The following is a 15,181-nucleotide window of genomic DNA, read 5'->3' as shown; positions in this document are numbered from 1 at the left end:
GCCCGCACAGTCGGCGCGAATATGGTCACCATGACCGCCAAGCCTCTTCTCACAGGCGCTTTTCACAATCCTCCGATCGTGGTCGCTCAGACCGTTACGATGCTCGAAGAACACGAGACGAGCGGGATTACTCGCGCAGCCGTACTCGCAAATTACAGGCACGGAGTCGTTCAGACCGAGACAGAAGCCGGTCTCGTTCCGAAAGGCGGTATCATTCACCTGCTCATCGTCGCCATGAGCGCAATAGCTCTTCAGAGCGCCACCAATCACTTGCCTACAGTAGGCACAATGACCGGCGCAATTCGCGTGGCCGACACAACCACTCTCGGCGACGTTCTCGTGAGAGGCGAGATAGTGATGACTCCCGTAGCTACTCACGCTCGCGTACTGCAGGCAGTACACGATACGAGCAGCGCCAATCTCCTGAGCGCCATAGCCCACCGAGGCGTATACATGACCGCGGTGCCATCCGAAATGCTCCTCAGCGACAAAACGTTCACCTCGAAGATAGCCGTACCGATGGCGACGCTGACGTTCCACGGCAAACTGGCCGGACACCGGCCGCTCCAACGCTCAGCCAAATTGCGGCGGCGCCTCGTACGCAGGCTATTCTCAACAATGGTATCTATGACTTCGAATCAAGGCGACCCAATGGCGATGGCCGACAGTCTTTCAATCCTGCCTTATGGCGAACTACTGGGGGTCTCGATAGCCACCACAGTTACGAAGGCAGCATGGCCGCAGGAGTCGTGGCTTCACACGCTCCAACTAGCACAGCTGTGCGCCCAGGTCAACAGACCGAACCAGATGTCTACATGCGCATTGCAGCTGAGGACGCAGAGACAGAAAGGACCAACAATGGTATGTCGTCAATTGGCGCATCAACCTCCAAGCGGATGTGAGCTAATGAAGATCCTAGAGTTAATGGAAAAGCAAGAACGGAATAGAGTATTGAAAGCAAGATGTGCAAGACATGATGCTGAGTATCTGCGTGGGATTGAAACTCTGGCGAGGAATTCCTAGAAAGATTTCGGACTATAGTTGAGGCATAATGTTCCCTGTCCCGCACTGCCGTCGTAGGGTGACGCAAATCTCTTCTACGAGCTTCTCGATACAGGTTTGAACTTGACATATTCTATCATACAATATGCATGGGTCAATCCGTGTCCAGTTTGTTGTATGATCTTCTGTTCATCGTGTCCTGTCGTCGCCTAATCTTGTCATTACACGTCTACATTTCCACGACATACCTCACATCAATCCCCACCACCCAAGCCTTTCGCCCAGAACTCTTCAACAACCCAAATCTCGCCTCAACCCCTCAACGCTGTACTCCTCAACCAGACGATCAGGATCAGGTGTCCCACGAGTCCGCATCCACCGCCACCTCTCGTTCACAACAGCCTGCGCTAAAGAGTAAAGACCCGGATCATTCGGATCGTTGGGATACGGGCGCAGGTGAGCCATATACTGGTACGGCCACCGGCCCCTGACGTTGTTCCAGGGTGGACGATGATGGTCCACGTCGTGGGGCACGGTGAGCTGTGACCATAGGAATGAGTCATCGGGTAGCTCGAGGTACTCGAATCGTCCAAGCGTGGCTTCATTCGATACGGCTGGGGACACCCATGACAGAGCTATGGAGGAATATTCATGTCCAAAATTAGTGACACGGGCAACCGGCAAGGATGTCTGCGGTCCATGGTTGACACGGCGCATATCAAGAGTGGCTGGTCGATTGACAGGTGGACCTCTCGCCACGATTGTTGCCACAGCAGGGGGAAGTGGTATACGACGACTGGGCGTACGAATGAGGGATCTCGAATCTCCATGACGAGTTGATTGGAAGCGGGAAGGAGGAGCAGCGAAGTTTCCTCCAGCTGGGTTGTTGGTGGGTGTATTACCTGCCTGCGGCTGCTGGTGCAAGCGTGTATGGGATCCAACAACAGAGTCCGCTGTTGATTGAGTCCGGACCGAATTCAGTGCATCATGAGCGTCAAAAGATGACGAGTTCTGAAGGCGGCCCAATCGGGCAGCGAAAACGAAACGCTCCAAACGCTCTAGTTCTTCCTCCAACCGTCCATGCCGAAACTCCAAGGATATCCGATCCGCGTCTTCCAACGGCGGATCTTCGTCTTCGAACATGACAGCTCGACAAGTCGGGCATTGATTGTGCGTAGTGTTGGCCGTCGAGATCCATTGTTTGATACAGTGATAATGGAACAAATGGTGACAGGTGGGCAGCGTTATAGGCGGGCGATCCACTCCATATGGCTGCAAACAAATAACGCATTCGAGCACTTCGAGGCCTTCTAGGAATCTGCACGCGTTCGTATCGTTGATGGGGAGATGGGTGTTGTCCATGGCGGACAGTTGGGCTGTTGTAAAAGTAAGGGCGAACGGGAAAGAATGAATGACTACTTCTCTAATGACTGTGGACAATGAGCTGTACTTCTGAGACGTGGAGATTGAGCATTAAGACTGTGAGCTGGAAGGGAACGTTGTGCAGGGTGTGGAAGCACTTACCGTATATGATTACGTTGGCTCAATACACTTTCTATATATTTCTTAATGGGAAACACATTGAGTAGGCGTTTCCGTCATGACCAGAGGTGTTCCTTCCTGCTCCACATCATTTCGCGTCGGAGTTGGACCCTGAGTTCAAGTATTAGACCATCACGATGGTTAAGGATGTTGTACTCCAATCTTGGTAAATTCATCATCTACCAACTGAAGTTTATTTCTTGTCTTGTTAGCGAAGCGTCGCGCTCCTCAGACTCTAGCTAGGTGGATGCAGTACCCAAGCTTATGAGCCCTATGCAGTCGGCCAAAATTCCTTCATTCCATCCGACATCTGATTACACATGTCATCCACCACTGATCTCAACCTGGGGTAATGCACGTTCGAGAAGAATGCTGTACGAACATACACGAGTCCTGAACGCCATGCTGTGAAGAGCCCAGGTACAATACACGTTGCTGAATGATCCATGAAAATGTGTGATTGAGTTCGAAGTGGTTTTAAAATCGCGAGGGCGCCGTCTCCTAGTACATACCAGGAGGTCCCGGGCGACCTTGCTGTTGACGTGGACCGGGTCCGCCGAATGCCTGGTGTCCGTCGAACATCATGCGAGGGTCCTCGCCGCGCATGCCAGGCATTGGCGGTCCGTAGCCCGGAGGTGGGAAATAGCCCTGTGGAGGACCTTGCATGCCGTTACCACCAGGACCTCCGGGTCCACCAGGACCACCGGGTCCACCAGGAAAACCCATGCCACGCATGTTGCCAGGCGGGGCGAAGCCAGGTGGGTGGCCTAGAGGTGTGTTACCAGCTGAAAAGTTAGGACCTCCGAGACCCATCTGCTGCTGAGGGTTGGGGCCATTCAAGCCGGGCGGCTGGCGCATAGGTCCACCTCCAAAGCCTGGCGGGGGCGCAATGTTTGGCCGTTCTTGTGGTGCTGATGGCATGCCTGGTTGGCCGCGTCCGCCCATGAACTGCATATCTGGCACCGGCTGGGACGGAATTCCCATGTTTGTCATCTGTCGCGAATCACCTCCAGTGTTGCGACGCTGCAGACCTAGGATTTGATCTTCATGTCCGGGAAAGCCCATAGGCACACGCCCATTCTTTGCGCGCATGGCTTCCTGCTGCTGCTGCATGTTGATCTGCTGACGAAGCTCTTGCTCGCGTCGCTCGGCATTGAGACGAGCCATCTCATTTTCGTTGAACATACGGGGGTCGTCCATGAAGCCGGGAGGTAGCCCAGGGCGTCCCTTTGGCGGCGCTTGGGGTTGCTGTCGAGGCTGGTCAAAGAAGGCAGCCAGGTGGTTGTCTGGAGTCTGACGAGGCAGATTGTGATTAGACATCTGCTGAGGTGGCGTGGCGCGAGCAGGACCTTGCATCAGATTAAGGAGGAAGTCGCGCTCACGTTGCTTTACAGCCTGATCACGATGCGACTCGTCACGAGCGCGGCTACTTAGTAGTGCGGCTAGGTTTTGATCAGGAATAGTAGCGTTTCTCGATAGAGGTTGCTGGTGGAAGTGCTCCTCAGAAATGGAGGGCTCAGCTCGTGGATGCCTGAACTGTTCGTGTGGCGCATTTTCTGGCGACATGTTACTGAACCTGGCTTGCTGCGATGGCCGAGAATCGGGTCGCTGGGCCAAAATGTTCTCGAGAATGTTCTGTTGCTCCATGGTCCGCGGTGGCCGACTACTCTGTGGCTCTGGCGGTGGAGTTTGTTGGTGGAACTCCAGAGAGATGCCGCCACCATGCCTCATACCGCCGTTGCTGGGAGGTGGCGGACTACCTGGATTGACTGGCGCACCACTGACGTTGACTTGGCCCAGCATCTGCAGTATGCGCTGGAAGCCTTCCTTGTCCGCATTGCCCTCCATAACAGGTGGTGGTGACATGGCCGAGGGCGCCATGGGCTGGGCGGGTGCTGCTGGTTCTTCAGGCTTAGCAAACATGGTCATGAATCTTGATTTCTTGTCCGGCTTGGGTTTCGCAGAAGTCATTTCCGCAGCGTTGATGTCGACAGCCTTGTCTCTGCCCCAGTTGCCGAACAAAATGCCTTGGGTCGGCTCTGCTCCCGATGGAGTGTGCAAGGGCTGCGTCAGCATTGGGGGCACAGTAGCAGATATCGCCGTCGACACCTCGGTGGGCATGGCTAGGGGCTCGTCCTTGTCTTCTCCGGTTGTTTTGTTGGCCTTCATCGATTCCTTCCAGCGCTGAAAGTCCTCCTGGGTGCGCGGCTTGAACTCCTTCTTCTCTACTTTGGTGTCCATCCACTCTGGATCTTCCTCGGCCCTGTTGTTGCCGCGGGTCCAGTCTCGCTCCCTGTCGCGCTCCCGGTCTCGATCACGCTCGCGCCACCCGCCCTGCAGGCCAGGCTTGGTACCCTCGTCCTTGGTGTCCTCACGACGGCCCCATCGCGGTTCGGCTCGGTCGCGGTTGCCTCGACGAGGAGTAGTGTCGGTCTCAGGATCGCCTTCCTGCTTGTCGCGATTGCGGTCACCGTTGCGGCCAGTAAAGCGCTCAAAGTCTTCTTGGCCAACGCTCTTACGGCCCTTGACGTTTGTCCAACCCTCGCCATCTTCTCGTACGCCACGGCGCCCGTTCGTGTAGGTCTTGTCGCGCGCTCGATCAGGGTCGCGGTCTCGTGTCCATCGGTCGTTCTTCTCGCGCGGGAAGCGATCGCCCAAGTTGTCCCCGTCTACTGACACGATGCCTGTGCGCTCCTTGGTCTCGCCTTGCGCCTTTGGTGCGTTTCGCGAGGCCGAGATGAACGACAGCTTTGGCGGGCCGAGTGTCGTCTCTTCTCCGGGTTCTACAAATAGAGCGTTAATTGCGGCCACCATGCCATGAGCTTCTGACTTACGCATGCTCTGACGGCGACCGAACTGGCCCATAGGGTTGATCAGCGGCGGGCGCTCGTTGCCTGCGGGTCCCTCGCCCTCGCGCATCCCACGCGCCCGGCGAGCAGTGCCATTGTTGCTGGCATGGTTGCTGTTGTTGGTGGTGCTCTGATCCGCGGGCACGTCCATCCATTGTGAGATGGAAGGCAAGCCGTCGGGCTTCTTGACAAGCGGAGACGCCCTCAGCCCGAGCAACTGCTCCTCTGTGTATATCGCACCTCCCATGGTCGCTGAGGCGTGGGTGGCAGATGTCAGGGAGAGGCGGGGTAGCTGCGCTCAGCAGGTGTGGTGTACTTTGTTCAGGCTAGGCAGGCTCGACGTGTCGCGTTGGTGGTGGAGATGAGCCACCTCGGGGCAGCTCAAAGGGAAGGTGCTCGGTCCAGGAGTGTCCAGACGCCTCGGTCTGCAATCCTTCAGAAATGTGACAACGTTGTGCGAGCTGGATCTGCGTAGTGTAGCGCGAGGCAAAAGATGGACTTGGTTGTAAGAGATGCCAAATAATTGATAGCGCAATCGTGAAAGACGAAGCAGAGCACAGCCGGCGAAGCTCGAGGTGGGGATTCAACGTGGTCGAGGAGTAGCGCACCCCTGCTGCTGCACAGCGGCGATGAAAAGCGGAGAAGCGTGTAGCGAGCTCACAGCATGCGGCGGGCGGCAATTCGTCGTATCAGCGGGATTTCTTGCGGTCGAGCAGAGGTGCAGATTCGTTTGCTGGGTCGGGGAGAGTCGCGGGTGTTTGTTGTGATTGTGTGTCTTGGGCTGGCAGCGAGTGTTGTCTTGCAGCATACGGCCGCTGACGCTAAGACCAGGGTATTCGCGTTCGCGAGGGTGCGTCATGAACATGTGACTTGGGCGAGGTCACCACCTGGGCGCCACCCAAACACCTCCAGGCAGCACTTTCTTCAAGATTCAAAAGATAACGAATTGCGGTGCGTGCAGAAGCATCGCGTCTGACTACGGATGCCTACGGTGCCTATTAGGCAGTTGCGCCTACCACGCATTGACTTCCCAGCTCAGAAACTACGAATGACGCCCAAAATGCTCCTTTTTCATGATTCCAACGCCAGCGATTGCAATCCGCAGCCAATCTGGTTATGCCAGCATTGCTATAGTCCGTGCTATAGAACCACTACTCCACTCGTTCACTCTCTCCTGGTCGCAAGTCTCGTAAACTCGTAGCGCTAACGTTTTCAGGGCGCGGTGACGGGGGTCCTGATTGTCCAACATCATCTGAATCCATGGCAGCAGACCACACCTGGTTATAAGCGTCGTGCTGCCATCTACATGGGTAGCACGAAGCAATAGCCTCAAAATCTTCTCCTTTGCCGAAACCGAGCATGATCGAGAGGCGTAGTGACCAAGCAGTTGCTCAACAATGTTGCTCTTTCTGAAGTATTCCATGTCCCGTCGAGTCCGTAGAGAATCGAGCAGGTAGTCGAGGAACCAGTCAACCTCTTGGTGGTAGGTGCCATCCTCGTCCGGTTCGCTAGCTACAACAGCATGCCAGAACTCGCTGAGAAGATGCTGCACATTCCACGCTGGCGCCTTGGTTAGGAATCTGCTGATCTTGCTGTACATAGACTGTGTTGGATCAGCCAGGATGCTTGCACATCGAGCCGCGAGCACACCCCCTAGGTAAGGGAATGCTTCTGAGCCGAGCAGTTCGACCGATTCGAGTGTCTCGCCAAGAAGGAGGTACAATTGTTGCAAATCAGCATTGGCTGCATATTTCTGTGGTTGTTCGGCGTTTTCGTCTTCCTGAGGGTTGCTGTGGACACTTGTCTCGAGCGTTGCCATGAGCTGACGGGTGTTGCTGACAGCTTGGAGGCGGATTTCGGCGTGTTTCGAGCAAAGGCACAACAAAAGATCTCCAATGTCTCCATCTTCGATAGCTTCGCCAAGGTCCTTCCTCTTCCAGCGTGTCAGGCCGGAGTGCTTCTCGTCTTCTTCCGGAGGTGCCTCCAGATCGACATGGCGCTTCATATCCAGTTTCTGCTCGACCTCAACCACAGGGGAGGGTGAAGATGTAGACCTTTCAGATCCACTGAAATCAGCGCCTGTTGCCAGCTTCAAGGCCTCTTTGGCACTTTCTTTGCCCATTTTCCAGAGGAAGGCGTCTTTGAGCACATCTTTGTACGACTTGGCAGCGGAGTTGACCAAAGCGTCACGCACTGATATCAGCATATTCTCATCCTCCCCTATGAGTTTCAGCAGGTAGAGGAACTTCGACAACCACTGTGCAATCGGCTCGGCTGCACTAGTCGTTGTAGCTTCGCCGCCTCGGAATGGCCATTGCTCTACAAACGTCATCAGTAGTGAAGTGAAGGGCCCTGCGTCTGTCGCAGATTGTGCTTCACGTGCACAAACGACATCAATGTCATCAAAGTACTTGATGGGTGTCTTGGTGAATCGTGAGCAGCAGTCGTCGAGAAAGTCGAGAACCTCGACTGATGGTGCAGATGAGCCAGGTGACGCACCCAGGCTGGCGATGAGTGCTTCCAAAGCATCTGGTGATGTCTTGGTTTGCAGCATCTCTTGATCCTGGAGAATCACCCCTAGAAGTGACTTAACACCAGCATATAACTCATTATCCTGTGAAGTGATCAATAACTTGAGGAGTGTGACAAAAGGTGAATGAGTCAGTGTTTCTGTACTCTGTCAGTGCTTGTACAATACTCGAAGTTGTTTACGGGACTCACTCGGTTTCTGCCACCAACGCATGGCAGGTGAGTGCCGTGCCATTTGTATCCAGTGCTCAAGCTCCATGATGCGAAACACCTTGTTTTCTGTCGAGCTCGTGAGTTTCTCAACCTCTGCCAAGGCATTGCACAACGGCAACGAGACGTCAAATCTTTCCTGTAGGGCAGTCTGAGGTGTCACTTCGTAGTATAGCCTTAGCAGTCTAGTAATCGACTCTCGCTTCATATCCTTCACATCAGGCTTCCTCAAGGAGAGGAAGACTGTCTTGATTGGCGGGCAGCGTCGGCTAAGCTCGTTCGTGAGACGCTTCCTTGATCGTTCCCACTGCTTCGAGGGCTTTACTGCGCTTGCATCGTTCAAAACCTGAACGACGCTCTGGAGTTTCTGGAGGGAAGCGATCAGAACGCGGACGGCGAACAACTGTATCAAGTCGGAACTATGGTTAAGACATTTAGTGAGAACTTGCTGGTTCAAAGCTTGTGGTAAGATGCTCTGCATTATCATCGACACCGGCGGTGGATGATCCCGGAAGCTCTTCTTGCCGCCAAGATGCTTTGGCACGGGGAGCTGGATGGTCTGATACAAAAAGGCAGAGTATCCGATCCATGTCGACGTAAGCTTGGGATCGTAGCTAAAGTCCTTCCGTTTGACAAAGTAGTCTGCGACTAGTTCGGGGCAAGCCTTGAAAATGTCCAGTGCCAGCTCCTGGTGGAAGGTGTTTGCATACGGCCTTAGACTGAGGACAAACTCGGAAAGAATTACATTGCGAACCTTGCCGGATCTGTTATCGACAGCTTCGAAATCTAAGTCGTTGCCATGGTCTGCCGTGTCCTCGAAGTCAGCCTCATCTTCATCGAATGTGGAAGGATAAAAGCCGCTAGTTGGAAGCATGACACCGTAGGCCGGGTCGGTGCAGACCAATTTCAGGAACTCATGGGCGAGAACAGCAGGAGTCTTTTGTCCATCTGATAGGGAGCCCTCTTCGACTTCGTAGGTGTAAAGGCTGGCGATGCGCGAGAGAGCTTTCCCAGTGAGTATGCGGCTTTTGGTGCTCCGCGCCATGGTCTTATCTTGGAACACATGGCTCTTGAACACATCAAAGACTTCATAGATGAGGAATGGTGGGTCGGCGCCCAAATGATCGAATATGCCTCGGACAATGTTGACGTTTGACAGAATCTCGCTCTTCGCCCGTTCGTCTTGAAACCTCAGGTGGGTGAGGAGGTAGCGAATCGCGGTGGTCCTGACGCTCGGTCTCTTCTGATGATCAATAGCACTCTGCTCTTTGCGCAGTCCAATGTTACGCCCCAAGATCTTCGGCTCGAGGGTAAAATCTCTCTTCGCATAGACAGCTCTGGCATGCGCGCCCTCATTAAATCTCGTGAGCTCGGTGAGCAGTCGCAGCGCAGGCGAGATGATGTTCTCCTGGTTCGGTGCAGCCGAAGTGCTGCGGACGAGGCGACGTGCGACGGATGGCTGCAGGATTGTCTTCGCAAGCAGCGTGCCGTACTCGGTGAGCTCACTGTGGCTGGCAAGCACCTTGAACAGCAGCGCAAGCACAGCAGTCACCTGGGCGAGTATGGCTTCGAAGTTGGTTTCGGCAGCAAAGTCCCATGCTTGGATCAGGTTCTGCAGGAAGGCCGTGTCCTTTAGATTTTCGCCCCGTGCCTTCTGGCTGTCGAGGTATTCGTGGAGAATGGCGCGCTTGCGGGGGACATCGTGTTCTTCGCTGGTGTACAGGATCGAGTCGAGAAATCGTTTGAACAGGTTCAGGCCTGGAAGAGTCAGCTCAAGGGCCTTCAGCTGACAATGTAGGGCGACCTACCACTGCGAAAGTCGGCGTGCGCTCTCTGGTCGAAGAGCAGCGCCTTTTGCAGGTCGCGCGCGGTGGTGACTTCCTCGGCACCACCATTGCCACCATTTGGGCGTGGAGAGTTGCGCTCATGGCTGCCCTCGATTCTCTGTCGCTTGAGCTCATGTCCGCTATGTGCGCTCTTCGCGTCCGCGTCGAAAATGGTCCTCTTCCCCATTGCTCATGTTCTGGCGACTGCTGCCATTCGTGCACGCGGGAAGCTCGAAAAGTTCGGTCTGGAAAATGTCGACAGGGATTATCGGCGCTAGGTCACTCACGGCATGGCTTGCCCCGCTAACATATAGTACAACTTGCTCCACATATCTATATATCTAATCGTTGTCTCGTTCTTTATCAATCCGACATGATTTCAGAGAGACACTACTGGGTTGAGCGATGATACTGTATAACCTACGGAATGTGCCAATTCCAGCCATCTCATGACGTCTCAATCTATCTAGAGGAGCTTTCTCCAACTGAGCCTTCGTTTTGGCCCTCCTCGTTTTCCCAATTCCTACAGTTCATCGCCGAGTCTTCGCAGCTTTTCCTCCTTGAGACGAGAGTTCACGGCATTCTCTGTCATGTTGCGCATCACCATCTGCGCGTAGTCCGTCTTCACCGCCCAGGCCGCGAAGACACGAACAATAGTAAAGAAGAAAATATTCGTGATCAAATCTACGCCAGCCATGAACACAATTCTATGATGCGTGGGAATGGTGACAAATGCAATGAGATCTACCAAAGGCAGTGGCGAAAGGAAGTCGCCAGCAACGCTATAGGTGACTAGCTAATTTGAATGTCAACTCCAGCGTCGAACGAAGAACACAAGAGTGACTTACGGAAATTAAGTTGGGCAAGAGTTTCTTTGGATATTGCAATTTGAGCAGCCAGGTAAGAACATGATATACCGTGCGATGCCATACTCTCCCAATGGTCATGTCGAGTGTCCATTTGAGAAAGGTATTGCCCCAGTTCAAGGACGCTCGATTCACTCGGCCCTGCGCGATCCACTTCTTGACCACTTCTTCCTCCCGATCTTCGCTTTCTTCGAACTTCGCTGATGGTACTACGTCTTTGTACCGCGGTCGCGCAGGCAGCATCTTTTCTAGCGCAATATACCACCAATATTGCATCGCCGCCAGGATCATATAAACAACAATATCTCTGGGGAATCTTCGCCAATAGAATGATTCTTCTGGTGGATATTCTATTGGGCTGATAGTACCTTTGCTTGCGGTCCATCCTGAGGTCTCGTTAATCTGGTAGTGTGGCGCAGATTTGTCGGTAGCGTTTCCAGCACCCAGTGTTGGCTGCGCAGTCGTTCGATTTGTCTCAGCTTCCAGTGCGTTCCTCATGTTCTGCCATCCTTCGTTCTGCACAACTGCATCGAACATGCCGTCACTCTTATAGTGGCTGAATAGCTTCGAGAGGATGAAGAGAGCGGTCGCTTGAAGTACCGCATGTCGCATCGCTCGTGAAAACATGGTGATAGATCTATAAAATGTTGGAAACAAATCGCAAATCATTCATGAGGAACGTCTATTATATTGTAGAGACTTTACTATAAAAAGGTAGTGGCTTGGTCATTAGCGCCGAACGCCGTACAGGAGGCCTAACCGTCTCCTGTGTCTGCCTAGCAGTGCCCCGATGATCGTCCGACTTTTCCGTGTCTTTGCATGACAAGGCTGTCGGTCTTCTTGGGTCCTTATATTGCAGCTTACTAATTAAGCAGGGAAATGAACAAGGTCATACTGATTAGACGGTCTGAAGGTTCGATATCGCTGGGCTTCGATTGCGATAGTGGGGCTGTGTAAAGCTGCAGGCACCCAGGTCGCTCTCAAGCATGGTAAACAACATGTTGTAAAGGGCCGGTTGGTCCTTAGAGAATGTGATAGCTCGAGTCAAATTGCCTGTCCATCAACCCTCCGAAGCTCTCTCTCTTGCTGGTGACCCGTCCAAATTTTCTGGTTCGCTGTCATCTCCTTCAGCGTCCTCATCTTCGTACTCGCTCGTCCCTTCCTCGTCCTCTTCATCCGTTCCGTCATAATCAACATTAACCCCGAAGCCATCAAAGTCATCGTAGTCTCCATATACATAGTGCAGGTCGTCTTGTTCATCCTCACCGAGTTCTCGATACTGAGAACTGGTGGCTTCCCTGCCCAAATCTTCTGGGGTGACCGACTGTTCGACAAAAATCCATGTGTCCGTGACGACTACGTACTCGACGGTGTCGCTCTTGGCAAGGTGCCCCCATTCCCGTCCACCCAATTTGCTAGTTCCCTTCCATGTCCACTCTTTCAGCTTGGTAGTTTCGGCACTCAAGTAGCCCTCCCAATCGTTTAGTTCACCTCCTGCGCGCCGCACCGGCAGCTTCCACTTCTTGTTCCTTTCCACAATCCGCATCATTTCGGCTTTCTTCGGAACCCGCGTCTCATATTCAACCCGCAATTCACGCAGCCCTGGAGTGCCATTGAAAGTTCGCAGCCATCCCTCTTCCATCGTCAGAGGCGCATCGTCCTCCCACCACCACCAGTCTGAATAACGGATCGTGATAGTGAGCTGTGTTGGGCGGAATTGCGGGTTGCGGAAAAGACTAAGCAGATTACTACCGCCCTCGAGCCAGTACATCTGCGTGAAGAATCGAACTTTCTGTAATGCTTCGACAGCCTGCGGGGTAAGTTCCCTGAAGAAGCGCGCGCATTCCCTGTTGCCTGAGCGGCCGTCTGGACCACGATCTATGGCATGTCAGTCGAGATGTTTCGTACAGACCACTCGTACAAGGCACATACCAAACCAGAAAGCCCATTCCAGATCCCTCAAAAAGACCTTCTGACCCTCTGTATACGCCGCTTTGCAGGTTCGCAGGAGCACACTGTTACTCTTCCTTGGCGCCGAGAAGCCCGGTCGGTACCAGTAAGAGTCCTTCGGATATGTCGCTGCCTCATCTTCGTATGGCATGAGAGCGAGCGCGAAGATCTCATTTCTGATCTCTCCCGGCAATAATCCAAACAGTGGGCTCTGCATTTGATGGTTCGTGGGTGGGGAAATGGTAGTAGCTGCCATTGCTGCGGTGAGAACCAAACACCAACTGCAGGTGTTAGATAGAAGAAGCGGAAGCAGAGACTCTGTTGAGTCATAACATCAAGGTGTGTAGAGGGTATATGTACTTTCGTATAGAGGAAGCTCGGGGAGTTTGCACGGGCCCTAAAAGTGGGGTTGCTGCCTGGCGACTGCCTGGTAGCATACGGCGCTAACCTGAAATGGAGTAGCCGTCAATTGGCTGTTGAACAGCGTACTTCATAGCTAGACTGATCTCTCTAATGTGCTATCTTAGAACAGCTATTCATGATGCCATTTTTAAGAGCAATTGCGTGATAGAAGTTTCACAAGCACACAGAAGCCTTTTAAAGGTTATGAAGTGCTGCTAGGATCTCAAACGTGATCGTAAGTCTATGAAGCAGTGCATAGCAAACCAAGCTGTACAGTACATTTTGCAAAGTATGGGTGCTATCATTGCCTGGCAAATTCTGTTCCGTCGTGGACATGATCTAGAAGTCCTTTCCCATGTATGGGCTTTGAACCGAGCCGAAACTGCAACATGATTAGTGGCTGTGCCATCAACAATATCAAAGCTTCTCACCCTTGTGGGCAGCTCTGGCCCATAGCCACGCTGCCACTGCGCATGTAGCAGACCTTTGCGGCCGCACATGCGTCACTCGTACAGTTCGGACTTTGCACCGACGATTTCCCTTGGTAGGTATTGAAGAGAGAGACAAGCGTTCGATTCCGCTCCATGGCTTCAGTCACACGATGCCAAAACGTCGCATTGAGCGGGTCGCCGACTGGCCATCCAGCGCCCGCGCAACTATGCATCACGAGTGCTGTATTCAAGGCTGAATATCGGACCGAATGCTAGTCAGGTCCGCAAAACTGTCGACAGGACTAGTGAACGTCCAAGCCTCGTAAATGTTGAAGTCACCTGTATCCACCTCGTACAGCCTGAAACCGGAGTTCAGATTCGTGAGAGGTGTTACAGACGGACCAATCCAGCCAGATGTCAGAGCACTATGGACACCCGGATTTGTGCCATTGTTCGCGTAGTATATCATGACCTGATCTTCATGCGTGTGGCCGAAGAAGACGTTGGCAATAACGTGGGGGGAGTAGCGATCGATGATCTGGTAGAATAGATCCGAGGGGTTGGGAAGCGGGTTCGAGCCATCCCACCCGGACAGAACGTGACCAACGATCCACACTCGCTCGCCAGCATCCTCCGCGGCCTGCAACTCACTTATCATCCAGCCAAATACTCCGCTGTTGTCTGGTTGGGTGGTATTGATGAACGTTAAGAAGTTGCTTCGATACCAGAAGTCGGTATTGAACGTGATGACCCTCAACCCAAATTGGTTCTTGATGGAATATCCTCCATAATGTAAACGGGCTTCATCGGCCTGAGCTTTGCTGATCCAACCATTGTTTTGCCATAGCCCGGCGACATGATCGTAGTTCCAGGACTGTTGTTGCCCAAGCGGGCCGGGCAGTTTGTGTGGAGATTCGATAGCCTCTGGATTCGTATCATGGTTGCCCAATGCTGCAAATACAGGTCCAGTAATGTACTTCTTGAATATGCCGTATACAGATGCCTCTGCGTATTCTACATATAATCGGGAAAGCTCGTTCTGGCTGTCATGCGACACAAGATCGCCGGTATAGACAGTCCAGCCCAGCGGGCTAGACTCAGAAGTGCCCGTTAGTGGGCCAACAGCTTGCAAAGCAGCTAAACCAAGATCGTAAGGAGAGTCGCATTTGTAGTTGCCGTACGGATTAGCTGGAAGAGAGACTTGACCGATGTTCTGAATTGCTGTGTTGTTGTTGTTTGATCGACAGCATAGACTTGATGTACAATTGGCTTCAGACCCAACGGCAAAACGAGGATCAAGATGAAAGTCAGACATATGCAAAACCTTTACACGCTTACCACTGGCCTGAGCAGCAGTCGCATTGTGTGGCTTCGGTTTCGGGAATAGTCCGGTAGTATTGGTCGGAAGAGTATATGGTCGTGGACAAAAGGTGCTAGAAAGCGAATTGCAAATCTGGCGACCATCCCATCCTTCCAAATCTGCATAGCGGAGGACTTGGACCCAGATTGCGCCAAAAGTAGACACCATCAAAGTCTTCTTCGCACGTCCTGTTATTGTGAAACTTGTAATCTTG

The 15,181-nt window shown here is 53.1% G+C and overlaps 8 protein-coding genes across 8 annotated transcripts; 1 reads left to right on the top strand and 7 right to left on the bottom strand.

The window, feature by feature from the left end:
• Positions 1-30: 30 nt before the first annotated feature.
• Positions 31-902, top strand: SNOG_08942 (hypothetical protein; the record flags this gene model as incomplete). Its single annotated transcript, XM_001799194.1, has 2 exons — positions 31-339; positions 414-902. The coding sequence occupies 2 exons, from the start codon at positions 31-33 to the stop codon at positions 900-902; spliced, it is 798 nt and encodes a 265-aa protein (XP_001799246.1).
• A 391-nt stretch (positions 903-1,293) lies between these two features.
• On the bottom strand, positions 1,294-2,364 carry SNOG_08941 (hypothetical protein; the record flags this gene model as incomplete). The annotated part of the gene is made up of 1 exon (XM_001799193.1): positions 1,294-2,364. One exon carries the CDS (start codon positions 2,362-2,364, stop codon positions 1,294-1,296), a length of 1,071 nt encoding a protein of 356 aa, XP_001799245.1.
• A 681-nt stretch (positions 2,365-3,045) lies between these two features.
• On the bottom strand, positions 3,046-5,640 carry SNOG_08940 (hypothetical protein; the record flags this gene model as incomplete). The annotated part of the gene is made up of 1 exon (XM_001799192.1): positions 3,046-5,640. One exon carries the CDS (start codon positions 5,638-5,640, stop codon positions 3,046-3,048), a length of 2,595 nt encoding a protein of 864 aa, XP_001799244.1.
• An 867-nt stretch (positions 5,641-6,507) lies between these two features.
• Positions 6,508-10,145, bottom strand: SNOG_08939 (hypothetical protein; the record flags this gene model as incomplete). The annotated part of the gene is made up of 3 exons (XM_001799191.1): positions 6,508-7,970; positions 8,115-9,890; positions 9,941-10,145. The coding sequence occupies 3 exons, from the start codon at positions 10,143-10,145 to the stop codon at positions 6,508-6,510; spliced, it is 3,444 nt and encodes a 1,147-aa protein (XP_001799243.1).
• Positions 10,146-10,481: 336 nt separating this feature from the next.
• SNOG_08938 (hypothetical protein) lies at positions 10,482-11,451 on the bottom strand (the record flags this gene model as incomplete). The annotated part of the gene is made up of 2 exons (XM_001799190.1): positions 10,482-10,754; positions 10,891-11,451. 2 exons carry the CDS (start codon positions 11,449-11,451, stop codon positions 10,482-10,484), a joined length of 834 nt encoding a protein of 277 aa, XP_001799242.1.
• Positions 11,452-11,855: 404 nt separating this feature from the next.
• Positions 11,856-13,104, bottom strand: SNOG_08937 (hypothetical protein). The gene is made up of 2 exons (XM_001799189.1): positions 12,757-13,104; positions 11,856-12,702 (listed from the first exon to the last, which is right to left on the bottom strand). Exons 1-2 carry the CDS (start codon positions 13,028-13,030, stop codon positions 11,885-11,887), a joined length of 1,092 nt encoding a protein of 363 aa, XP_001799241.1. The 5' UTR covers positions 13,031-13,104; the 3' UTR covers positions 11,856-11,884.
• A 411-nt stretch (positions 13,105-13,515) lies between these two features.
• SNOG_08936 (hypothetical protein) lies at positions 13,516-13,840 on the bottom strand (the record flags this gene model as incomplete). Its single annotated transcript, XM_001799188.1, has 2 exons — positions 13,516-13,558; positions 13,608-13,840. 2 exons carry the CDS (start codon positions 13,838-13,840, stop codon positions 13,516-13,518), a joined length of 276 nt encoding a protein of 91 aa, XP_001799240.1.
• A 14-nt stretch (positions 13,841-13,854) lies between these two features.
• Positions 13,855-14,969, bottom strand: SNOG_08935 (hypothetical protein; the record flags this gene model as incomplete). Its single annotated transcript, XM_001799187.1, has 2 exons — positions 13,855-14,820; positions 14,946-14,969. 2 exons carry the CDS (start codon positions 14,967-14,969, stop codon positions 13,855-13,857), a joined length of 990 nt encoding a protein of 329 aa, XP_001799239.1.
• Positions 14,970-15,181: the final 212 nt, after the last annotated feature.

The sequence above is a fragment of the Parastagonospora nodorum genome (assembly GCF_000146915.1).
Source record: "Parastagonospora nodorum SN15 chromosome Unknown scaffold_13, whole genome shotgun sequence".
Taxonomy (NCBI): domain Eukaryota; kingdom Fungi; phylum Ascomycota; class Dothideomycetes; order Pleosporales; family Phaeosphaeriaceae; genus Parastagonospora; species Parastagonospora nodorum.
This window is presented reverse-complemented; position numbering and strand designations above follow the sequence as displayed.

Coding starts and splice junctions, on each gene's coding strand:
- SNOG_08937 (XM_001799189.1), bottom strand. CDS start 13,030: ATGGCAGCTACTACCATTTCCCCACCCACGAACCATCAAATGCAGAGC. Junction 12,703..12,756: donor GGAATGGGCTTTCTGGTTTG/GTATGTGCCTTG, acceptor GACATGCCATAG/ATCGTGGTCCAGACGGCCGC.